The sequence below is a fragment of the Pseudoliparis swirei genome, chromosome 24 (genome assembly GCF_029220125.1).
Source record: "Pseudoliparis swirei isolate HS2019 ecotype Mariana Trench chromosome 24, NWPU_hadal_v1, whole genome shotgun sequence".
Lineage (NCBI taxonomy): Eukaryota > Metazoa > Chordata > Actinopteri > Perciformes > Liparidae > Pseudoliparis > Pseudoliparis swirei.
Genome location: NC_079411.1, coordinates 13,453,035 through 13,479,038, shown reverse-complemented (window position 1 = coordinate 13,479,038; position 26,004 = coordinate 13,453,035). Strand labels below are relative to the sequence as shown.

Here is a 26,004-nt window from a genome sequence, read left to right as displayed (position 1 = left end):
CTTCCTACTCCATCAGATCGATTGTTCTGCTTCTGCCCTTCAAAACGAAAGCTCAACATTGAGCCTGTTTTAAAAAGACGTGGTGGAAAAGCCACTAAACCCTCTGAGGCTAATTTGTAATTTGTGATATTGGGCTATACAGAATAAACAGGATTGAAAGCAGGTATTGCAACCACTAATAACACTTGATAGCTCACACATATCTGATTTCTTTTTTGCACATGTTGCACGTTATTGTTGTTTTGAAAAGATATGTAGTACAACTCTTTATTGCCAAATATTTGAACTTTTTTTGTTTAGGTTCTTGACAAGCTGCACGTTATTGTTATTATCTTGAAAATATATTCAGTGCAAACCAGGTTAATTGCAGGCCCAATAACCACTTTTTTTGCCAAATGTTTGTTCTTTTTTGCACAGATATAACTTTTTTTTTGCATTGTTCTAACAAAGTGATTGCACATTGTATTCATTTTTTCTCTGAGGTAGCAATCTGGTTTAGTTGGAAGTGAATGCAATTTTCTCTATTCTATTATTTGAAAGAGCACATATGGAGGAGTCACAAAAAGTTGTTGTTTCAATAAAAATTCAGCATGTACCTTTTTGCTACAACGTTGTTGGGGCGGTGGGACACAAACATGTTCCTTCCTCCCAAGTGGGCCGAGAGCACCACTGACGGGCTGTACTTCAGGATCGATGCACGGCAGGTTTGTCGTCAATGAATCAAAGGGAAACGTTTTCTTCCCCTCTCTTCAAGGTCCACCACAAGACAGAGTTTGGCTCCAACCTGACGGGCCACGGCTTCCCCGACCCCGGACACCTGGACAACGTCCTGGAAGAGCTCCGGGCTCAGGGCATCACCGAGGAGGACGGACTGATGGAGAAGTGAAAGGACACGCGATCAGGAGGAGGAGGAGAGACTATAAAAATAAGAGGAGAAGGAGGAGGTCCTGGACTGGAACAGACTCTCTCTGCCAGCACTTAACAAGGGTGCAGGGGGACGCCTCGGCATACAGAACACATCCATTAGTTTTGCAGAGGAAACCACTTCTCACGATGTGGACTGAGTCACTGCTGGGTCGCCTGTCCAAACCTTTTTCAAGCAAGCACATGAGCAGAAGTGGAAGGGAGTGTGAGGAAGCAGCAATATATATAACTCATGGGTTTAGCTTCGAGACAGAAGGTACTTAAATGTGAGGGTGAATCGGTACTAATGTTCAGGACAAAAACAAGTTCACTTTCCTGAGGGGGAGAGGAACCAGGAGAAGGATGGCAGATGTCAGAGCAGTTCAATGTAAACTGGGGGTGAAAGGACAAAGAGAGACAGACGGAGGAGCGGTGGGGGAGGGGACAGGAGGAGGGAACGGAGCAGGAAGAGATAAAGATGGTGTACGTAGCGTAGGAGTAGAGTCAAACTACTTGTGGTACTTTACAGGTGTGTGTCGTAACAACACAATGGAACCATGAGTGGCGGAGGGAAAGATGAGGGACTATGTGCTTGCTTTGTTCAAACCCGCTGCTGGTTTGTGGCGGACGTCTCGGGCGGCGGCTCCCCCCTGTGGTGGTACTGATGAACTACACCATTTGAGTTATCCACCTGTGTTACTTTTTTTAAATCATTGTTACTATAGTCTTCATTTAACGTCATTCCATACTTTACCTCCTGGTCTTGACCGAATGAGTTTTTTTATTGCGTGGGCTCTGTATGTTTATGATGGTGTATGAAATGACAAAAGACCAAACTGAGGCCTGGTCATTTGGGCCGACATGGAGTCTTACTATTGAGCCACTGTGGTACAAGTTAACCAGAATTACACAGGTACCGGTATTTACTTTCATATCTTTATTTGTGTTCCTTTTCGGCGGTTCACGTGGTCCAGTTGATTTAAATGCTGTGGTGAGGAGGGGAATTGAGACCCGACAACAATGAGCATTCCGCCGGTGTTCCCGAGTGTAGCCGAATGAACCGGAGGGCTGGTCTCAGTGCCAGAAAGCCCCCTCAGATTGGGCAGAGGGTTGGAGGGCTGGGGAGGAGCGAGAGGACAAGAGTTGGGACTGAAGCAGAGCTCATCTTTAGAGACAGTTTATATCTACATGTCAACCTGTCAAGGACACTTTGACGTTAGTCATGAGTACGACATACAGCTCCCAGTAGAGGAACACTATGAAGCAGGCCTCTATTAAAGGTCGCATCTTAAAGTCTCGTTTTAAGTACATATTGTACATTTAAGTCCCCTCCTTTGGAGGTCTTTTTTTCTCTAATTTTGACTTGAAATGTCCCCAAACCACATCACTAGTGGACCTTCCGGGAAAAGCACTGTTGTAAAGGATAAACCACAGGTGAGCCGCTGACCTCAGGTGGAGATGATCAGTAGCAGCATCGGTACAACTCAACGCCTCTTTTCTCCAGCCCTCCTGATAACGCACTGCCCAGTTTTTGATTTGGTTCAGTAGATAAACCCTGGTCACGTTGTTACAAGATGCGTGTGTGTCGGTGTGTGTGTGTGTGTGTGTGTGACACAGAGACTACTGTGTATACTACCAACATGCTCCCAGTTTAAGGGTATTATTTTGGTACTCCATGGGTGAATTACGTCATCCTTTAGCTCAGATGATGATTGATAATAGTACTCCCACCTTCTTTATTATTATATGTTTTGTTAGTGAACTGCCTTTTTTATTTGTTTATGTAGTAATTATTCCCCTGTTCAGATTGGTTTACAAAGACAGAATTGTTAAATATGATGTCTTTTTTCTCCTCATTGTGTACAGATTTGTGTCATCTTTTCTTGACAGTTGACTTTTATTTGAGTGTGAAGTGTAATGAATTGTAAAAGTCCAACCCCGTATACTGTACGCTTGCTCTTCTGAGGTTAAGAATACTTGTATGTTTCACATATCATGTGTCCTGCTTCTGTCCAACATCTGTGACCCTGCAAGGTTTCGCAGCAGACGCTTCGACGGACATGTCGACCTTTTCCTTGCCCGTCCCTCTTTCAGCAGCAGAATGGCTCAAGTGCAAGTGGAATGATCACAATTATTATTGTAAACATTGTTCAGCAATAAAATCACAAATTGTTACAGTTGTATTGCATTGTTGGTCCAAACACTGCACACAGGCTTTGGAAAAAAACCTGTTGTCTGATCAGTCTGATTTTAATGTGTAGTATTTCACTTGCCTGGTTGAATTGAGAATTATTTTTGTAATTGTGGGGTTACAAGTGATACATGATTAGCTTGGATGCCAGAGCAGACTGATTGATTACAATTTGTTGATCAGGTGTGCAGTGTCTGGGGCCATGAGAGCAATGCAATGCAAACAGCTAGAGACAAGCACCTCACTATTTTAGTTTCCTACCCGTCATCGGGCCTTCTGAAGGCAACAGCGCCCCCTCACGTTGTTGGGCGAGAGCTTTCTGTGACTGTCTCCTTGTTTTGGGGCTGGGTGGGAAGCGGTGATCTTCGGCGCTGACATGGAGAGCATCAGCAGCAGCAACGTGTACATAGTGCGAAGTAATTGCTGCACGAAAAAGTAATACTAGAACAGAATAAAGAAAAAATTAAACGTACTCGTTGTGTTTGTCTGATTATTAGTTGTCATAGAAAGAGTTCCATGAAGTGAAATCATTTTCACCATAAATTTAAAAAGCACGTTCATTTTCTATCGTTGAATACAGCAGTTCTACGAGTTTACATGTGCCCTTCGATAGCTCAGTTGGTAGAGCGGAGGACTGTAGAGGCTTACTGCGGAGATCCTTAGGTCGCTGGTTCAAATCCGGCTCGAAGGAGGCTTGTATCTTTTTTCACATCGACTTAACCACAATTCTGCGACTCAAATGGCTCTCCAGTATTCACAGCTAACGATAATTATTGCGGCCCTGTTTCAAAAACCCTCTATCTTTTACCGACCAATCGGTGGAGAGCTTTCCCATCTTTTGCACGAACAACCAATCCGGAGGATGTTCCTGTATCCCAAGCTATTCTTGTACGCTGACGCCAAAATCAAGGGTATACGGGCTAAAAGTTTAAATTTAAGTATGACGTAATGACGTAATGGCTTCCAGCTTTGCCTGAGGTAGTTTCAGAATGAAACCGTTTTAACCTCCGTCTAATTAATAGATCCCGTTTGTTTTAAGTAGCGGGGAACGTGTTGTGAAGTTTCCTACAGTTTTTTTCAGGCGCTACCAAGCGTTTGTCCAAACAGTGGTCACATTTTCAAAACTCTAAACACAATTAGCACAGCAACGGTGTTTTGTGGCCGTACCATTCACACATTTCATGTCGTTTTCAAACAATATGCAGTCAGTGAACACATTTCCATAATGCTTACATTTTCTTAACAGACAAGCTATACCTCCCAACAAAATGATGGATTGTTTTTGTATTATTTACGAATGTTAACACACAACATCCCACAATGGCAAACACAATATTCCAAACCTTAGATACAGTCTAAAAACCTGTTCTGCAATGATATCAGTTCTAAAACAATATATCTCAGCTGATAATAAACAAACAATTGATTCCCCATCTCCTCCTGATGGTAGGTAAGTTTGGAATGTTTTTGAGAAATATGTTTTAGCAAGTTTTGGATTAGAATTTAAATTTTGATTTCGACCGGTTGAGATGTTGATCACACAGACACCGCCTACATTGACCCACCGAATGTTGTTCAATCATCTATTGCAGCCGTTGCCCCAAAACATTGTTTATTTGTTTAAAAAAACCTAAACTAAACAGTTTGGATTTAACTTTTTTAAAGGAACAATAGTCCCCCCCATTTTATCTGCACTTGTTGCTGTTGTGTTTTTGTTCAGAATGCTCTTGTGTGTTTCTTGGATATTTGGATATATATATGTACACATTACATCTATTGCACTTGTCCATCCTGGAGAGGGATCCTCCTCTGTTGCTCTCCTGAAGGTTTCTTCCCTTTTTTCCCCCCTGAAGGGTTATTTGGGAGTTTTTCCTGATCCGATGTGAGGTTTTGGGACAGGGATGTCTATGTGTACAGATTGTAAAGCACTCCGAGACAAATTTGTAATTTGTGAAATTGGGCTATACAAATAAACTGAATTGAATTGAATTGAACAACAAATTGCAACACGATAAATGTCTTCCAGGAGAGACAGTCTGACGTAAAATGTGCTCTATACTCTCCACATCCCTTTATGAGCACACCACAATATTGTTGTATTAAGTGGTCTGTATGCAGCTATCACAATATCTACAAATTGTTAATTGACAGTAATGTATCAACCTCGATTATATATGTGTGATCAAGTTATTCACTTGTTGAATATTATTGTTATTATGTGCTTAGTCTAGAGTTGATGTGCCTTTTTACTCCAAAATGTCACGTTTGTCATTCAATATGAAGCAAATTAACCGATCAGATCCCATGAGTTGTCTGAGTGAAAAGGCAATGAAGGATTGATAGTTTGTTTTTCTTACGTTAGACTTTATATGCCTTTGCGATGGAGCTTGTTGAGCATTATTTTATTATTTCTGTCAACGCTAGAGTTGTTCCTCATGCCGAAGTAGAACAAGAGTATCTAAAGGTTAACTGCACATTTAGGTGAGAACCAACTATGTTAAAGTTCTTTAGGGTTCTTTAGGTTACAAATTGAAGAAGAATTAGCTTGATATTCCTCGATTATTATATATAAAGATTATATTGGAATATACTATACATAAATACACTGAGGGTTTCCTAATACCTGGATCAATCATTACCATCTCTTAAGGTTGGTATTCAAACTAGGGAGTGTCACTAGGGGGGATACACATGGATGTCGACCATCGGCTAGAAGAAGTGGACTTAGTCATGGTGACGACACCAATTGGTTTGTGGATGGATTTTATGAAGCCTCGAGATCTGCTATTTGTCCGTCGCCATCTTGGTTTACATGGACCATAATTTACTATCTGAATATCATGCTGTATTGAAGAAGACTTGAGAGATTGAGACCATAAACTCATGTTTACAATGTTTACTGAGGGAATAAATCAAGAGAGAAGTAGTCATTTTCTATAGACTTCTATACAACCAAAGGAGTCATCCCCTAGTGGTCAGTAGCAAATGCAGGTTTTAAGGACAATTCCCATTGACTCCACTTGTCGATACCACCCCAGACCAGAAGAGGGAGCTACATCACTGGGGAAGAACAGGTCGAAATGCATCAAACTCATTTGTCCAGTTCCTCTTAGTAGCATATCAAAGAAGCGTTTTTGTTTTCTTTGATTCATCATACCTCTTTTAGCACCAAGACCATGGATCAAATTAGTTCTGCATGCATGGCACTATTTGAAGTGCATTGAACCCGGGGTGTTGACTGAGGTTACTGTGAGGGGAATGAGTGGTTTTCAACAAAGCTCTTAAAGGAAGATCACACATTGTCCCATTGTCACAAGTCTTTATTATTATGGAAGAGTATCAACTGTCACATTGACAAACAGACAAAGTTACTTAACACTTCGCCAATTGACGCTTTGAAGAATACACAATTTGAATCAATTATTGAGTAAAACAACAATCAATAAAACACGTTAAACAGTAAAACCCCGGCTGATCTGTTCCAAGGCCTCAGACGTTTAGGACATAGGTTAACAGCTAAAAGGGCTCTTGGAGCAGGTGAAGCGGTTAGCAACTCTACAGTCAGTGTTTCCCCAGCCATCTGAAAAAATAAGAAAGACATTTTTAAGGAACAAATGATACACCATAATATTCACAGTAATATCACTGATATGTTTTGATCTACAGAGTAAATCAGCAGTCAGATGAAAATAATTGTAAAAAGAAGTGTGTTTTTGATTTGCACCCCAGGCCCCTCCTGAAGTTCAAGTCAGGGGCCCCTAAGCAAGATAATAATCAATATATCCAGATGTATGAGACCAAGATAGAAATACAGGTGAAAGTAGTGACAAGTTAAATTATTGAAGTCAAAGCAAACAGGTGGACTTACGGAAGACGCTTAAGTTGACACAGGGGAAGCAGCTGCTGCTGGGCGGGGAGAACCAGTTTTGGTAATAGAAACCCTGACGGTCAATCCACATCCAGTTGTCCTAAGAGACAAAGAACATGAGAGTAAGGAAGTGCTGTCTTTGTCTCTTCACTAGACCTCCTTTGGACCAGATCCTGAGCTTGATCTGGACCGACTGCCAGGTATCTCATTATGAATTCAGACCTGCAGTTTGAAGCCTCCCAGCCATGAGACATCTTCACCGTTCGTCTCTGTCATCTGCTGGAGGAAGCTGTACTCTGAGGGGTTGGTGGCCGAGGCCAGGTGGCCACCCAGGCCGTTGCAGAGCTCCTGTCCGACAGAAGAATCACAAAATTGTTGATCACATTAATTTCTTCTTGTTCATTCTCCGAATGTAATTGTTCTTCACGGACTGACGGTGACCGACTGATTACCATCTAGTGGAACACTAAAATGAACTGAATGAACAAGGTCTCTCAGGTAACTAATTGAGATGCTCATAACGACAACACAGAAGTGTAACAGTGACAGTACCTCAGCGCTGTACCAGCTCATGGCTTTACGGACGAACAGGAAGCAGTGATAGCCGTGGCGGGTCCATTCTCCTGTACAGGAGCTGAAATAAGCTAGAGACAGACACACAGAAGAGAATGTTGCCTTCAACAGAGCAGTTTGACTGAAACACACTGATAGTAGATCCTTTGTGATCTCACTTTATACACCCTCCTACACCAGGAACAGCTGCGCTAATGACACCAACGTCTGTCTGTATGTGTCTGATATCATTTGCAGAATTCCAAACTAGACCGGTTGTAGTTAATAACCTAAGAGCTGCTAAAATACTGCAAAAGTCATCAAAGCACGTCATGCTCCTACTTCCTACATGACATTTGTGATAGTTGGAGTTCCTTTGCCAATGAAGGAACGTAAAGAAAAGCGTTGTGACACTTACATTCATGTTCTGCTCCCTCCTCCAACACAGGTGCTGCACACACAGAGAAACAGTCAACACAATGATTAGTAATATTTCTATATACTATATATGATATGTATGCATATATTGCAGTTTTAAAATGTATCAATATATGTGTTGAGTATTCTTATTGTTTAAAATGTCTGTAATCTAATTGAACTTGTTTCTATTGTACAACATCAGCTGGATAAAGTATATCTGTGATAATTCAAATGTGTCTTTCCCTGCTTTGTTTACTCTAAGCAGCCACATCGTATATTGTGGAGATTGGCATGTGTCCTTTCTCATTACCATTTCTGGGAACAGGGACTGAATGTTCTGGCACAGACACCTCCCCGGCATTGATCATGTGCTCCTCCATCTCTGAAACATCAACAGCTCCATCAGGCCTCCTTTTAGTCGACAGTTGTTGACTTGACAGTAAGTAAGGTACTACAAGAAGTCAATAATGTTGGGTGTAAATCCTTAGAAAGTAAGTAAGTAAGTAAAGATGTATTTCTCTAACAAACCACAGGACAATGAAAGACAGACCAAAACGAAAAGACGACATCAAGCACAGAACAGGGAGAGACAGAAATACAACAGGGATGAGATCCATGAGAAGGCTTGCCTCTAAAGATGGCTTTGTAGAAGCTGCTTAAAACTGCCTCAGTAGATCTGAAAGGTTAGGGAAGATGGTCCCAGACGTTTGGGCTAAAAAAACTATCACGATCAACTTCTGTTTTGCAGTTGGAGCTGGGGATTGATAATCTGTATCGAGAGGTGTTCGAGAGGTAGAAACATTTTTGGGGGGTCATAGTGATATGTTACGCTCATTTCGACACTATCACTGAGATAAAAATGAACTAGTTCAGTGTCAAATATACCATTCAATAGAAAACAATGTAATAATAATATATATTAATGCTAAGAATAGAGAGATGTCGATAGTTATTTCTTGTATTTCGAATTTGCTAGTTCACACTCTCGCTCACTGAAAAAAAGTTTCTAAGTTTCCTTTCATTTGCCTCAAGTAAAGCTAAATGTAAGCAGCTAACAATTGTTAACAACTACCGATAGCCACATTCTGTAACTACCTGGACTTACACGTTCACTCTGTGCATCATTTACTTTGAACTAAACTCCTTGGCTGTAATCCTGGCTGTCAATGAGAGAGACGTTACTTGGCAGAGTGAGAAAGCCAGCGCAGCAGCCTCCCCAAGGTCCTAGTGCCGGGTATTTTATAGTTAAGTATGATTTTAGGCTATTTAATTTAAAGGGGGAGAAGACATACACACCATAATGCACGTACATATGTAGCATGTTAGAGTTATACATAATGTGTCCATGTAAGAAACAATAGTTTAATTTAATAACATCACAAAATGAGTTGTTGTGGTTCCGCGCTGTCCTTTAAGCTGCTGAACCTGCTAACATGTGTCCTAAACAGTGGCTTCAAACCCAACTATCTATACATCCGAGCATACTGGTGGAACTTGTTCATCATAACTCTGGATATTAGTTGACAAATTGGTCGGTCACTGTCACAGTGCAGGCTGAATAAAACAAGTGATTTAAAGGACACTAACCAGGTAGAGCGACTATCTGTTCCTTCACAGCCTCCACCGCTGCTTCTGTGGATGAATCACATCAGTGGTGGTCTCAGTCAGACAGTAGGAACTTCATCTATCGGAGTGAATCTTAAAGTAAGGACCTTCAAAACTGACCTGGAACCGTTGCTTTGTCTTCAGTCGGAGCTGCAGAGAAAAACACCACACTGTCAGTAATAGCAATGACCTTGTTACACCTCAGCCCCTCACTGGTCCCACTACACACAGCTTCACTACAGGGTTCACAGTGACAGATGCTTGCTGATTGACTCATGAGCACATGGATGATGTGCGTGCATCTAAATTGTCCTTTGTTTGTGTTGAAAGTCACCTGCAAATGAAGCACAGAGGAGAACCGAGAGGACCAGGAGAGTCTTCATGGTGATGAAGAATGGAATGCCCTGAGTGGAGGAGACAGAAGGGACAATAAATACACAGAGGAGAGCAGAACCACGAGCCCCACTGAAGGAAGAGGAACCCAGCAGGTGTCTTACCTGTCAGCTAAATGAGAGGCGATGTTATTCAGGTATCAGCTGAGTGATGCAGTGATGAGGAGGAGGTCTACCTGCTCTTTTTATACACACTCCTGAGTGACGTTCACGTGGGCAGAACGAGCCAGAGTATCGATGTTTGTCTGTGACTCAGCCCCGTCTCCAGGAAGATATGTACCTGAACTCTGATCTTTGTTTCCTGACAGCGTGTAAAAAGTTTATTGTTGTAATTTATAATCAGGAAAATGCTTTCAAAAAACTTGACATGAAATTAAGTTACAGTAGTGGAGCAAAATGTATGTAAGAATAGAAGTAGAGGTTGTCACGATGCAGGAGAAAAGGCTTCTCCCAGTGTTACATTTTACATGGTAGTATGATGGTTGTGGAGATCTTCTTTGAAACAATGGTACTTTCTGCTGGTCAGTTTAATGACCAAATGGGTATTTTATTGCTGCAGCCACTGTTCCAAAAACCTTTGTATTCCCCAAAGAATTGTGTTTGCTCCACCGCGACACAACCAAGACAATTAAGATTCAGATTCTGATTAAACTTTATTGTAATTGCACAGAGTAGGCTACAGGCATTGGGCCAACGAAATGTAGTTTTACATCTGACCAGAGAGTGCAAAGAAGCAGTATACCATTCATTTAAAAATCACAAATGCAGTGCAGATATGGTCAACAGTGGAAATGTACAAATATATATAAACAGCATGTACAATTACTGAGCACAATTTGCCCGTTCCTTTTTCCTTTAGGTTCCCTTTTGAATGCTTCACGCATGGAAAAGGCACGATATAAATATGGTGATTGATCAGTTATTTAAATTAGCTTTGCAGAATTCAAACTTTTTCTTCATAATGTTGAGGTCTTGAATGAAGGTCATCACTTTAGGCCAAGTCCTTCCTTCCGACCAAGAGCTACACATGTGGCTGTGTCCACATCGAAAGAATCATAGGAGAATAAAGAAAGTCCAAAGTGTGTTTAGCGTTCCTGTAAGTCTTCAGTTAATTATTAAATTGTTTCAATTCAGTTTATTTGTATAGCCCATATTCACAAATTACAAATTTGTCTCAGAGTGCTTTACAATCTGTACATAAAGACATCCTTGTCCCAGAACCTCACATCGGATCAGGAAAAACTCCCAAATAACCCTTCACGGGTTGAAGGGTTGTAATTATCATTACGTTTACATCAATGCCTAAATCAAGGACACAAGACGCCGACAAGGAAACAATATTCTGTTTCATTGTCTGTTTCTCAACAGTTTACAGACATTGAATCATTTCATGTGAGGAAGGCAGAGCTGTAATCTACACTGAAGTCTATCTGATGGGAATACTGCTGTTCCTGCTTTGAAAAATAACATACTGGTGCTGGTGTGCTGTCATAAGGATAATAATAATATTAAACTTAATTTGTGTAACGCTATCTTAAAGATGTTACAAGGTCCATCACAGCCAGAATGAACGTTTTTTTATAGAAGAATGTTTTGAGAAGATATTTAAAATGTGTGATAGATTTAGCACACCTTTTTCTCATTTGGTAAATTGTTTTAGAGTTTGAGTTGCCAGACTGCAAAAGCCCTTTTGTCCTTTGGTCAGCAGTCAGGCTCTGGTAATAAGATAAGATAAGATATCATTTTTGTTGTCCCACAGTGGGGAAATTGCAGGATCACAGCAGCGGATGCACATTAGAGCAGTAATACAAAATAAAATAAAATACAATAATATTAAATATACAGAGGAATACAAAATATATATAGAAAGTAGTGATTAAAGTGTAATGCTCAGAAGTCCACAACCAGCTGATCTAAGAGCGCACACGGGTTCATAGGAGGTTTTTTCCTGGTTCAGATTCAGATTGATGATAGTTAGTGAAAGGGTGTGGACTGTTGGGAAACACCTGGCAGACTGCCGAAGGACAAGGAGATAAGTGTGGAGGAAAATACAAGGTCAGATATTTATTGTCTCACATCGCACAGCTTCCAGTTAATGATTTGATCCTTTCATTGTATAGCTATGATGACTGATAGGCTGCGCAGATATGGTGACAGAGAGGAAATAAAAAAACAAGCGACGAAAACAATCACAAACTTTATGAGATTTCCAATCAGCATGTCATTAATTCATTCGTTGCTCTGTTTCACTACAGTAAAACGTGTTGTGTCTCTCTTGTGATGATTCCTTGTGAAGGTTTCCTCTCTCTGAGCTGACCTCCTGCATTTCTGCACTCTATATGGTTTTCTCATCTGATTTCTTGAAGGAAATCCTTTTTACTTTTAGCATGTTTTGGGCTTCAGTGCTCAGAGTGGCCAACACGCTCAGACAGAAGCTCTACGTCTCAAACTATGACGCTCTATGTACCATCCAGCAGCATGCTGTCCCAGGGACATTAGCATGAACTAGTGTTGTTACGAGATGTGCCGACGCTTCGAAGCGTGTGTCGAGAAATGGAGGGGGCGTTTCCTCGAAGCGCGTATCGAGGCTTGCTTCATTTAGGGGAGGAGCCAAAAATGATGACGTCCGAAGCCTCGCTGCCCGGCTGTACCACGTGACTGCTTCGGGAAGTGGTTCAGATTTTGCCGGGAGGTTTGACAGCAATATAAACCCCTCAGGCTCCATTCAAAATGTGGGTTGTTGGTTGAGAGTTTGGAGAGTTTAGAGAGAGAGATAGTTTGGAGAGTTAGGAGAGTGAGGAGAGAAGGATAGGTGATAAGATGAAACTGTTGAGAAACTGTTATAAAAATGAATAAAATGTCCCCTGTCCTGTAGGCCTACATCACTGTCCAAGTTACACAAGCATATTCAGTCCCCTCTTCCTAGTTCCACAAGCACTTTCACTGTCCTCTGCCATGCCATTTTCCTAAAGTGACATAATAACATTATTACACAACCTGCCATATCATATGATAGGCCTACTACCATTTTGGGAACATTTACAGACACAGAATACATTCAACAAATATTTTATGATGCACATATGTGATAATTTATGCAAAACGAAATTTTCGGATATCAGTCAGTCGCGCGCAATTCCAGGATGCTTTATTTTCATTGGTTGCTGGATTAAATCTTACCCAGATACAACAGATACATTTTTTTCTGATTGGCTATTGTGTAGCCCATTTCTTTTTTTTGATTGGCTGATAAGTGGCACCTCACAGCAGAACTCCAGGGGACCGCTTGATTCCTCCACGGTGAGGGCAGCGCGGCCAGCTCATGTTGGCGCGCTTCGGCACATTAAAACATTAAATAGCCGAGAGTTTTTTTCAGCGTGAGAAATACGATGTGTGGCGGGAGTGCGTGACTTAAGACCGAAATGCGTGAGTCTCACGCTCAATGCGTGACACTTGAGAGCCCTGCATAACAGACACAAAAATTCAATGCATCACATGATGTGGTTCAGATACAGCTGCCTGTAATTATACACTTGGCCAGTAGGTGGTGTCGTGTGCACATGAAGCTTCGAGAAATGAACCCTTTCTCGAACCAATCGGCTGAAGTGGTTCGATGCCTCATGAGGCTTCATCTCACCATCACTAGCATGAACCCAATAGCACGACTCAGGAGACAGAACTACAAATAATGATCCTTTACTCAGAGTACCGGCAAGAACAAAACAGGCAGAAATAGAGAAACACAATTTGGAACGCTGGAGGAATTGGTCGGAAAACACAAAACAATCTGGCCGAGGACAAGCGCAAGTGAGGGGACCTAGGTCGTGAGGGACTAATGAGGGAATGGGTTACAGGTGAGACGGGCATGAGGACCAGGTGAAGGTAATGAGACTGACGAGGTGGGAGTGACTGAACCTAACGTGAGGAGGGTGTGAGCTGAACTGTGACACATACTTATTCAGAAGGTTGGTCTCAGACATCGTGGGCCACTGCAAGTATTCACTCGAGTCTTACGAGTTGGGAGTATAAACAGCTTATTGCACAGTCTGACTTAGACATTTAAGTGAATACTGAGATTGGGCCTTGCTCCATGCTTTTTTTTTTACAGTGCATTCTACACATTTTTCAAAGAGATACATATGACCCATTTGAGCGTTAGGACATCCGAAAACGACCCGTCTCCCGGGCCTATTTGACACGGTTTTACGAGTACCTCTATGGTTTAATCAAATACTGAAGGCCTGCAGCATGCCTCCTCTTAAATTTTAAAACTCATCGCAAGTCGTCTTGTCGATGAGGTATTGATTACAGATTACTTAGCGCTGTCTGTGCAGTGTTAGTTACTGGCCAGGTCACAAAAGTGTCTGATAAAACAGACAGTGTCTACAGATGTATGACCGTAAGAGTCTGAGCTGGGCAGGAATGAGCTTCATTCTGAACTTCATTGATAACCGGAACAGTGCACATTATAAGCGTTGCTGTCCATGTGAGTTAGCCAGAAGGCTACTTTTCCTCTATACTCTCTGCACTACAGTCTCAATGACTGACCTAAAACTATACTTGATTTCTGTTTTGTCTTGACACTTTCTTGGTATGTTTGAAGGTCCTTTATTCAACATTATGAAGACACTGCTGGCCATAGCAAAACATATGAAACAATATTATATTTTAATCTTGTCGTGTATATGTTTAAGGTGTTTCTTTTAGGGTTCTCTGAGGGTTGCATCTTGGAGAGAAAAATGGAAAATGGAGCTCACTTCCTTATTGATGAAGCATTTATATGCGTTAGATTAAAGTTTATTGGGATATAGTTCTTATCACGTCATGATGACTTCTTATACGAGCGCTATCCATTCTGCCCACAAGGAATCATTTATTTACAGACCTTCTGGAACTCATTGAACACCACACGCCGCAGCCGGCATTGACTCACAGACTAGTTATAGCGAGTGATACATTGGTGTACAGTGTTGTATATTATTGTACAGTGTTGTGCAACGTTGTACAGTGTTGTTCATTGTTGTAGTGTTGTACATTGTTGTAGTGTTGTGCAGTGGTGTACATTGTTGTAAATTGTTGTACAGTGTTGTACAGTGTCGGCGATGCAGAACATCAGGAAAGCCGCTGTATGCCGAGGAAGTTTATTTAGCGCTTGAGAAACTTCTGGATGTGTTCATTATGTTCCCTGGCCCATACACAGATTGACATACACATATTCAAACTCCTCCTCCGTGAATCGCCACCTTAACGTGGTGGAGGAGTTTGAGAGGCTCAGTGATCCCGGGAGCTATGTTGTCCGGGGCATTAGCCCCTGGTAGGGTCTCCCAAGGCAAACAGGTCTCGGGTGAGAGTCCAGACTAAGAGCGGTTCAAAAACCCTGATGAATAGCAGCCCACGGACTTTAGTCACCTCGCCCGGACAAGGGAAACCGGGGCACCCTCCCGGAGCCAGACCCAGGAGGGGAGCTCGTCGGCGAGCGTCTGGTGGCCGGGCCTTCGCCTATGGGGCCCGGTCGGGCTCAGCCCGAATAAATGACATCGAGCAGCAACCCTGTGGACTCACCACCCGCAGGGACAATCATCGGGGTCGGGTGCTATGTAGACCGGGCGGCAGGCTGGGCAGGGGGCCTGGGCGAGCCGATCGCCGGCGACATAGACTAGCTCTAGGGACGTGGAACGTCACCTCGCTAGCGGGGAAGGAGCCAGAGCTGGTGCGGGAGGTGGAGCAGTACCAACTAGATCTGGTTGGGCTCACCTCCACGCACAGCGCTGGCTCTGGAACCAAGCTCCTGGAGAAGGGTTGGACTCTCTTCTTTTCTGGAGTTGCCCAGGGTGAGAGTGGGGATACTCACAAGCCCCGGCTGGCGCTGCCGTGTTGGAGTTTGCCCCGGAGAACGAGAGGGTCGCCTCCCTGCGCCTACGGGTTGCGGGGAGTAAAGCTCTGACTGTGGTTTGTGCTTATGCACCAAACCGCAGTTCAGAGTATCCGGCCTTCTTGGAGTCGGTGGGAGGGGTCCTGGAGAGGGCACCGCCTGCCGACTCCATAGTTCTCCTGGGAGACTTCAATGCTCACGTGGGCAATGACAGAGAAACCTGGCGGGGAGTGATTGGGAGGAACGGCTTGCCCGATCTGAACCCGAGCAGTGTTCTGTTATTGGACTTCTGTGCTAGCCACTGCTTGTCTATAACGAACACCATGTTCGAACAGAAGGTGGTTCATAAGTGTACTTGGTACCAGAACACCTTAGGCCGGAGATCGATGATCGACTTTATAATCGTATCATCTGATCTGCGGCCGTATGTCTTGGACACTCGGGTGAAGAGAGGAGCAGAGCTGTCAACTGATCACCACCTGGTGGTGAGTTGGATCAGATGGCGGGGGAGTCAGCCAGAGAGACCTGGCAAGCCCAAACGTGTAGTGCGGGTGAACTGGGAACGTCTGGTCGAGGACCCTGTCTGGGAGGTCTTCAACTCCCACCTCCGGATGAACTTCTCACACATCCCGAGGGAGGTTGGGGACATGCAATCCGAGTGGACCATGTTCAAAGCCTCTATTGTGGAAGCGGCCGACAGGAGCTGTGGTCGGAAGGTCATCGGTGCCTGTCGAGGCGACAACCCAAGAACCCGGTGGTGGACACCGGGGGTCAGGGAAGCCGTCAAGCTGAAGAAGGAGGCCTACCGGGCCTGGCTGGCCCAGGGGTCTCCTGAAGCAGCTGACAGGTACCGGCAGGCCAGAAGGGCTGCAGCTGCGGTGGTCGCGGAAGCAAAAACTCGGGCATGGGAGGAGTTCGGGGAGGCCATGGAGAAGGACTTCGGTCGGCCTCAAAGAGGTTCTGGCAAACCGTCCGACGGCTCAGGAAGGAAAGCAGGGTCTACCCAGGCTGTTCTCAGCGTGGGGGGGGAGCTGCTGACCCGGACAGGGGACATCGTCGGACGGTGGAAAGAACACTTTGAGGAACTCCTAAATCCGGCCAACATGTCCCCTCTAGAGGGGGCAGTGCCTGTAGACTTGGGGGGGGTCGCACCAATACCCCTGGCAGAGGCCGCTAAGGTTGTTAAAAAGCTCCTTGGTGGCAAGGCGCCGGGGGTGGATGAGATCCGCCCTGAGATGCTGAAGGCGCTGGACATTGTTGGGCTGTCTTGGCTGACACGCTTCTTCAATGTCGCATGGGGGTCAGGAACAGTGCCCTTGGACTGGCAGACCGGGGTGGTGGTTCCCATTTTCAAAAAGGGGGACCGGAGAGTGTGTTCGAACTATCGTGGAATCACACTTCTCAGCCTCCCTGGGAAAGTTTATGCCAGGGTACTGGAAAGGAGGCTCCGACCGCTGGTCGAACCTCGGATTCAAGACCAGCAGTGCGGATTCCGTCCCGGTCGTGGAACTGTGGACCAACTCTTCACCCTCGCAAGGGTCCTCGAGGGGTCCTGGGAGTTTGCCCAACCAGTCTTCATGTGTTTTGTAGACTTGGAGAAGGCTTTCGACCGGGTCCCTCGGGAATTGTTGTGGGGGGTACTGCGGGGGTATGGGGTTCCGGACCCGTTGCTTTGGGCTATCCGGTCTCTGTACGCCTGCAGTAGGAGCTGTGTTCGCATCCTCGGCAGTAAGTCAGACACGTTCCCGGTGGGTGTTGGTCTCCGCCAGGGCTGCCCTTTATCACCGGTCCTGTTTGTGATTTTCATGGACAGGATATCTAGGCGCAGCCTGGGGGTGGAGCAGGTCAGGTTTGGGGGTCTTGGGATCGCCTCTCTTCTGTTTGCAGATGATGTGGTCCTGTTAGCATCCTCAGACCATGACCTCCGGCACTCACTGGGGCGTTTGCTGCCGAGTGTGAAGCGGCAGGGATGAGAGTCAGCACTGCCAAATCTGAGGCCATGGTGCTCTGCCGGAAACCGGTGGATTGCTCCCTCCAGGTGGGGACAGAGTGCCTGCCCCAAGCGAAGGAGTTCAAGTATCTCGGGGTCTTGTTCACGAGTGAGGGTAAGATCGACAGGCGGATCGGTGCAGCTGCAGCAGTAAAACAGGCGCTGTACCGGTCTGTCTTGGTGAAGAGAGAGCTGAGCCGAAGGCGAGCTCTCAATTTACTGGTCGGTCTCGTTCCAATCCTCACCTATGGTCACGAACTTTGGGTAGTGACCGAAAGAACGAGGTCGAATACAAGCGGCGAAATGAGTTTCCTCCGTAGGGTGGCGGGCTCAGCCTTAGAGATAGGGTAAGGAGCTCGGACATCAGGAGGGAGCTGGGAGTCGAGCCGCTACTCCTTCGCATTGAAAGGAGTCAGCTGAGGTGGTTCGGGCATCTGATTCGGATGCCTCCCGGACGCCTCCCGTTAGAGGTTTTCCAGGCACGTCCTACTGGGAGGAGACCCCGGTGAAGACCCAGGACACGCTGGAGAGATTACATCTCCCGGCTGGCCTGGGAACACCTCGGGATCCCCCAGAATGAGCTGGAAAGTGTTGCGGGCGAGAGGGAAGTCTGGGTCAACCTGCTGGGTCTGCTGCCCCCGCGACCCGACCCCGGAATAAGCGAATGAGAATGGATGGATGGATATTCAAACTCCTATTCTATTTGATCATCTCCACATACATATACAAATGTATATTATCTACTTATTCTGGAAGAGTTGAGCCATTAAGCCAACTGCCAGCCAAAGAAATATAATCGGATTGATTGGGGTGATGAGGGACTTCAAATGATCCAAAACATTTTCCCAACATTTGTGCTGCGTTCACACCAAACGCGTTGAGAGTATATTCTTGAATGCGCAGATGAGAATGGATGAGAATAAAAAGGATTTTCATCCAGTTATTCAGAGGTAGTCGGTGGAAGTTACCGAGCTGTGTGAGTCTACGGTGATGTTATGTATAAATATATATATGATAGTTATGAACCCATAGTGCGTTTGATGTTCCAATGTTTGTGGGAGTTCCACAACAAGTATAAAGCAGAAATAGTGGTTATTTCGTCCCCCTACAGCGCAAAGGAAGTGAATGAATTCAATGACAGCAGTGTTAGATGTTGATGATTATGGTCTGGAATTGCTCATATGCATTTATCATCATCTCCTGCTCGTCATCGTTTGACTTTGTGCTGTTATAAAATCATGGTTTCAGTGATCGACGCTTCCCTCTTTTGATGTCGGACGGGCGCGCGCAATCATCCTGAGAAATGACTTCTCGTTTAAATTTACAACACAGTTTGAGGGCGGCTCAGCCTTTGAAAAATCGAGATAGCCTGATGTCATCATCTCGTTAATTTAAGCAGGATAATAGGACATTTGATCAACTTTGTTAAACCACGTACGAGAAATAGGACCCAGGAAGAAGGGAGGTTGTTTTGTTAAGAAAATGTTATTTAAAAAATCCTTATCTTTCACCTACGAGTGATATCGGTCTGAGCTATGACTAGGACCAGAAACACGTGTCAACTTAAGATTTACGCTGTGCTATGAGTTTCGGACACTACACTCTCCTCGCCACATCAATCACATACCAAAAATCATGAAAATAGTTTATTATGTTTTTATTTAGTTTCTTATGTCATTTTTCTTGTTTATATTGTTGTTACTTCTATTTTTTTGTTTACTCTGTAAAGGTCCTTGAATACCCTTTTAAAGCGATATACAAATCAAATGTATTATTATTATTATTATTATTAATAAATTGACTGGTCGGGTGAGCGCGGCCCGTTGGTCAGGGATAGAACATGAGATAGCCACTGGGAGACAGCTGTGTGAAGCTTTGTAGCTAATTCAATTCATTTTATTTTATATAGCCCAATATCACAAATTACAAATTAGCCTCAGAGGGCTTTACAATCTGTACACATATTCAATTGATCTTTTTGATTTTCAATCAAATTAGCCAAGTGTGATTGGTCAGGAAGTGATTAAGGTCACATAAGGCCACGCTCTGCACAGAGATCGTACTACCGGCTGATTCAGAGGACAGACTGGATGCACATGTCCAGCATGTTAAACACGATGCAGCATGTACCCTGTCTATAGAAGTGTTATCTGTTTGTGTGCTTTATTTGATCTTATACCTACCATTGTAAATGTAATGTTTACATTATTGCACTATCTTGACTGTTGATAGTTTTGTTTGTCTGTCTTATGTCCACACCAGCCACCAAGTCAAATTCTTCGTGTGCCCAACACATGTAGCAAATACATGATTCTTATTCTGTTTCTGATTCATTATTATCCTGCAGAATAAAAGATCATGCACATTAAGCTACTGCGTTTAAGGCAGGGATGCCAGGGTGAAATTGGACAGGGGGCCAGATTTTTTCGCGCGTGTTCAGGGTGGTATGGCCGTAAGCGAAAAATTTGCCTGCAAATGAGCTTTTTAAAGAATCGGGGACAACAATTTATTTAAAAAAAATAAAATAAAAAATTCTCCCCTTATCACCCGCGGTCCGGATGTGATGTACAGTCGGGCCGAGTCTGGCCCTAGGGCCGTAACCCTGGCACCACTGGTTTAAGGTATTATTTCAGTTGTGCAGCCTTGACCGACTCAGCAGCAGCTGAGCTTGTAACGCCCTGGTTTGTGCGTTTCCCTAGTGTGTCTTGATGTTTCATGCCCTGCACCTGCCCTCGGCCACTCCTGTCTTGTCATTGTCTCAAGATTCAAGATTCAAGATTCAAGATGTTTTATTTGTCACATACACACACAGGGTGTGCAGTTAAATGAAAGTGGCAATGCTCAGCAGGAATGTGCAAGGGCAACAAGTACACACTATTTACAATAAAAAACAACACAATATTTACAGTAAGTGTGTGTGTGTGTGTGTGTGTGTGTGCCTAAGAGGGGCAGTTGTGTGGGTCTATGTGGGGGTCCTGGTGAGGTCGGAGTTCACAATCCTGATGGCCTGAGGAAAGAAACTCCGTCTCAGTCTCTCTGTTCTTGCAGCGTGACTACGGAGGCGCCTGCCTGACCGCAGCAGCTGAAACAGTCTGTTGTTGGGGTGGTGAGGATCCTTCATGATCCTGCCGGCTCTGGTTCTGCACCTCCTGGTGTACAAGTCCTGCAGGGTGGGAGTGTAGTTCCAATAGTGCGTTCAGCCGAACGCACTACTCTCTGCAGAGCCTTCCTGTCCTGAGCGGAGCAGTTGCCAAACCAGGCTGTGATGCTTCCTGTCAGGACGCTCTCTACAGCTCCAGAGTAGAAGGACTGAAGGATCCTCTGGGAAACTTTAAATTTCCTCAGCTGCCTGAGGTGGTAGAGGCGCTGCCTTGCCTTTCTCACCAGAGTGTCTGTGTTCGTTGACCATGTCAGATCCTCGGTGATGTGGACTCCCAGGTATTTATACCCGCTCACCCTCTCCACAGTAGTCCCGTTAATCCCCAGTGGTGAGTATGTCCTCTGTTGTTGTACCCTCCTGAAGTCCACAATCAGCTCCTTAGTTTTGGTGACATTCATGAGGAGGCTGTTGTCCTGGCACCAGAGTGATAGATCAGCAACTTCCTCCAGGTAGGCCTTCTCGTCGTTGTCGGAGATCAGGCCCACCACCACTGTGTCATCCGCAAACTTGATGATGGTGTTGGAGCTGAACCTGGCCACACAGTCATGTGTGTACAGGGAGTACAGTAGGGGGCTGAGGACACAACCCTGGGGGGATCCTGTGTTCAGGGTGAGGGGTTTGGAGGTGTGTCTGCCCACCCTGACCACCTGTGGCCTGGCGGTCAGGAAGTCCAGGATCCAAGCACACAGGGGGGTGTTCAGTCCCAGCTCAATCAGCTTGCCGGCCAGTCTGGAGGGGACTATGGTGTTGAAAGCTGAACTATAATCAATGAACAGCAGTCTCACATAGCCCCCCCTCTGGCTGTCCAGATGAGAGAGTGTGGTGTGCAGTACCTGGGAGACAGCATCATCCGTGGATCTGTTTGGGCGATAAGCAAACTGCAGCGGGTCCATGGAGGAAGGGAGGAAGGCGCAGATGTAGTCCTTTATCAGCCTCTCAAAGCATTTCATGACCACCGAGGTGAGGGCCACCGGTCGGTAGTCATTCATACATGCTGGAGAAGCATTCTTGGGCACAGGGACAATAGTGGATCTCTTGAAGCAGGCGGGGACCACGGACTCAGCCAGAGAGAGGTTGAATATTGTGGTGAACACTGGAGCTAGCTGGTTAGCACAGGTCTTCAGTACTCGCCCAGATATGCCATCTGGACCTGCAGCTTTCCTGGTGTTCACCCTCAACAGAGCCCTCCTCACACTGTGCTCGGTCACAGAGAGTGTGTGTTCATCCCCAGCGGTAGAACTCACCTTGGCTACGCTAACGGTGTTGTTGTTAGCCGGCGAGCTAGCGCTGTTGTTGCTAGCCTCAAACCGTGCATAAAATGAGTTCAGGTCGCTAGGGATGATGCTGGCACTCACCATTGCGCGGGGTCTGCTCCTGTAGTCTGGTGAAGTCCGTAGCCCCCTGCCAGGCGCCTGGTGTCGCGCTGCTCCATCATGTTTCACCTCTGTCTCGGTACCTCCTCTTGGCTTCCTTCACCGCCCTCCTCAGTCCATAGACCGCTGCCTTGTACTCGTCCATGTTGCCGGATACAAGACCGGAGTTATAGGCAGCAGTACGGATGGATCTATCAACCCACGGCTTTTGGTTAGGAAAGACCCTAACTTTTACCGTGGGGACGATGGTGTCTGCTAGCGTTGCTATGAGGCTCATTGCTACGTCCGCAAACTCGCTGACGTCACTGGAACTGGATTGGATCATGTCCCAGTCGACGACACGCAGAGCATCCTGTAGCTCAGCCTCTGATTGGTCAGACCACCGCTTTACGTCCCTCGTCACTACCGCTTCCCGTGCAATCTTTTGTTGGTACTCCGGTAGCAGAAAAATGGCGGCATGGTCCGATTTGCCGAACGGAGGGAGAGAGACAGCCTTGTAGCCTCTCTTGAATGGCGTATAGCAGTGGTCCAACATTCTTTCCTCTGGTAGCACACGTAATGTGCTGGTGAAAGTTCGCATGACTTTTTAGGTTTGCCTATTAAAGTCCCCAGCCACCACCACAGCCGCTCGGGATACTTGTTCTGATGCGGACATGACTCATCACGTAGGTCCGATACTGCTACGCCGGTGTCCGCTTGTGGTGGTATGTGAGCGGCTGTGGTGATGACCGAGCTGAACTCCCGGGAAGGTAGAATGGACGGCATGAGATCGTCAGATGTTCCAGGTTCGCGAGCAGGAACGAGAAAGAGTCTTAATGTCATTGGGGTTGCACCACTTGTTGTTAGTCATGAAGCAAACCCTCCACCCTTAGATTTACCAGACTCTTCCGTTCTGTCTGCACGGAAAACAGAGAAGGACTCGGTTGGGCATATGACTCGATCCGCACCAGCGGGTCAGCCATGTTTCCGCCAGACAAAAGATGTTACAGTCCCTCATGTCCCGTTGGAATCTGATCCTTGCCCTAACATCATCCATCTTATTTTCCAGAGACTGGACGTTAGCAAGAAGGATGCTGGGCAGAGGTGGACGGTGGGCTTGAACTCTCAGTCTGTTCCGAATTCGCTCCGTTTCCCTCGATGTTTCGTCGTCTCCCGTACTAGCGGCTCCACTGTTGTTGTTGTGGTTCGCCGCACGATCTCTGCCGGCCACGCTGGATCGATGGAAAAAGTGGACAAAAACCCTTGTTTTGCGCAAAAGTTTATGTCCAAAAGTGTGCTGCGGTCGTATGCTGTTATTGCCGATGTGTTTGTGGCAAAGAAAATATTAAAAATAAACACAAAAACTAAAAGAGCGCACAATCTCCGCGGAGCTACCACGACGGCGTTTGGACACAGCCGCGCCATCTAGATGCCATCTGTAGCGCCATCTCATGCCGTACACATGCTTTCCCCCCTTCATATTGTGCCTGTCTTTCCCTTGCCCCCGGTCGGATTGCTGTCTTCCATAGTCTGCTTGTGCCTGTCTGGATTAGTGTCGCTGTATCTGCCTTGTCTGCTTGTCTTTGTCGCTGACCTGAGTTTTTTGCGTTGAACCTTTTGCCTCAGGAAAGAGTTTTTGTTTCATGTTAACTGGAGTCCTGCCTCACTTCTTCTGCACGTGAGCCCTTGCCAGGGATAACTCTGCTTCCTTTTCCGGAGTCCTTGTGACTTCACATCTCATAGGGTCCATTGGACCTGGCTGGGTCTGATGCCATGGCCGCTGATGCTCCGCCCACTCCTCCTGTCTTCTTCCATCTGTCTGATGGATCACGGAGATCTGGATCTTGGTCCATGCCTACCACCAACTAGTCATATTCATTGAATGTGTTGTTAATCTGTAATGGTTTCTTCTGTACACATGACATCCAGTGTTTCCCCTAGGTTTACAGCTTCAGGGGGGCGGGACTAGTGTCGCTGCTAGCCATGTTGGTGCCCTAAGCTTAACTCCTTCACGATGCCCCCCCCCTGAGATAGGAAAGGGACCCACGGCGAGCACCCTGTTATAATGGTAGGGGAAACACTGACATCTATTGCATCTGTCCAGCCGGGGAGAGGGATCCTCCTCTGTTGCTCTCCTGAAGGTTACTTTCCTCTTCTTTTTTTTTCTTTTTTTACCGTGAAAGGGTTTTTTCTATCTCTGGGGAGTTTTTCCTGATCCGATGTGAGGTTCTGGGACAGGGATGTCTATGTGTACAGATTGTAAAGCCCTCTGAGGCAAATTTGTATTTTGTGATAATGGGCTATACAAAATAAACTGGATTGAATTGAATTGCCTCAGCCGATCCCTGACTCTTCTTGCAAGTGTTGCAGCATTAAGATTCTTCCAGACAGCTGCAGCTCCACCTAGAGCATCTTGCAGCAACCTGCACTGCTGCACCATGTCCTGTTGCAATGTCAAGACCTCAGTGGAACAGCAGGAACCCACTCGTAAATATTACCTTTCAGATAACAGGCAAACACACAGCTCTATCGGAGTGGCTGATACATTCAATCTAACTTTTAGTTTGCATTCTGTTTACTGTGATGCTGAACTACGTGGCGCAGAAAGAGCTCTTTATCCTCCTACTCGTCTGAACTCAAGGTAGCATAAGATGTTTGGTAGTGTCTCGGTCTTTAGCCATCTCTATCTAAGCTCTCTTTAACTTGATTAATTATTTAGAAGTTTGTATTCTCCTCCTTTCCTTTAACCAGGCCAGATCCCAGTACTAATGGATAACTGGACCTTATCAACCAGGAACAGAGACGTGGTTGGGGTGCCTCAATCAACACCCTGGTGCTTTTGACCTGGCTGCTCAGTGGCCATCATACAGGGTGGTCTCCGTATTCTTTGGGATAACTTGATCCACTCGCCACCACATCGTCCATAGTCACTGAGGTCACCACTTCCCGGAGACCCTTGAAGACCTGGAGGCAGAGAGCCTCAGAGCTTTCAGGAAAGCTGCTGGATCAATCGACGGCTGCCATTTCTGAATTTAGCCACCAAGAGGCCCTCTTGATGGTCGCTGCAATAAAAACAGAAATATTTTCGCTTCCATCATCCTTTAGGCTATTTGAGACCTTCAGTGCCGCTTCATCCACACTTACGTGGGCTGGTCTGGGTCATTGTACAACTCCAGAGTGCTCCTTCACAGCCCGCTATACCAACTTTCACTCTACCCTCCTCTAGGGCACTTCATCCTTGCAGATGGAGGGAAACCCTGCCTCCAAAACGGACTCTCCCTCATGACTCCTTGAGAGCCTGTACAATGTGTTGGAGGCCAGCGACTCAATGGCCATGATTCCAGGGCATGCTGGAGGTGCATATACTAAAGGAAATACAATAAAACTATCTGAGCTTTCTTAGAAAACTCCTATTTTGTAATAATGTACAAGAACAAGAACACAAACAGAATTTTTAATGTATGTTTTTTAATTCTTTACATTTCTCTACAACAAAACAAAGCAACAATGCAAATCAAGTTGGAAATCCCCCAAATATGCAACACAATACTTTGAGAACGGTTATTTACATTGGACAATTATTTGTAATTACATTCTGCCTGGTCATTTGGTTCGAAAGATGAAAAAACATCTGTTACTTATTTCTTGAACTGTGTTTATTTGTCTTACTGTTCTATGTTATGGACCACCCGCCAAGAC

The 26,004-nt window shown here is 45.3% G+C and overlaps 2 protein-coding genes and 1 non-coding gene across 4 annotated transcripts in view; 2 read left to right on the top strand and 1 right to left on the bottom strand.

Moving 5' to 3' along the window:
* LOC130189459 (E3 ubiquitin-protein ligase DTX1-like) overlaps positions 1-3,566 on the top strand; it is a 36,758-nt gene extending 33,192 nt beyond the window's left edge. For both annotated transcript variants that reach the window (XM_056408232.1, XM_056408231.1), the window contains exon 12: positions 755-3,566. In XM_056408232.1, coding sequence (XP_056264207.1) covers positions 755-886 — 132 coding nt within the window. In that variant the 3' untranslated portion in view covers positions 887-3,566. The remainder of the gene's footprint in view (positions 1-754) is intronic.
* Positions 3,567-3,697: 131 nt separating this feature from the next.
* trnay-gua (transfer RNA tyrosine (anticodon GUA)) lies at positions 3,698-3,785 on the top strand. The gene is given in 2 exon segments: positions 3,698-3,734; positions 3,750-3,785. It is a non-coding gene; the product is annotated as a tRNA-Tyr (tRNA).
* A 2,660-nt stretch (positions 3,786-6,445) lies between these two features.
* On the bottom strand, positions 6,446-9,915 carry LOC130189467 (galactose-specific lectin nattectin-like). The gene is made up of 9 exons (XM_056408249.1): positions 9,874-9,915; positions 9,660-9,689; positions 9,522-9,566; positions 8,245-8,316; positions 7,933-7,965; positions 7,515-7,606; positions 7,185-7,310; positions 6,963-7,062; positions 6,446-6,674 (listed from the first exon to the last, which is right to left on the bottom strand). The coding sequence occupies exons 4-9, from the start codon at positions 8,312-8,314 to the stop codon at positions 6,604-6,606; spliced, it is 492 nt and encodes a 163-aa protein (XP_056264224.1). The 5' UTR covers positions 8,315-8,316; positions 9,522-9,566; positions 9,660-9,689; positions 9,874-9,915; the 3' UTR covers positions 6,446-6,603.
* Between the last annotated feature and the right edge of the window lie 16,089 nt (positions 9,916-26,004).

Bases quoted from the DNA above. Each gene is read 5' to 3' on its own strand.
- LOC130189467 (XM_056408249.1), bottom strand. From the start codon at position 8,314: ATGGAGGAGCACATGATCAATGCCGGGGAGGTGTCTGTGCCAGAACAT. The intron at 7,607-7,932 runs GTAAGTGTCACA...GTCTGTCTCTAG, and splicing joins GGAGGGAGCAGAACATGAAT to CTTATTTCAGCTCCTGTACA. The intron at 7,063-7,184 runs GTCTGAATTCAT...TTTGTCTCTTAG, and splicing joins TGGGAGGCTTCAAACTGCAG to GACAACTGGATGTGGATTGA.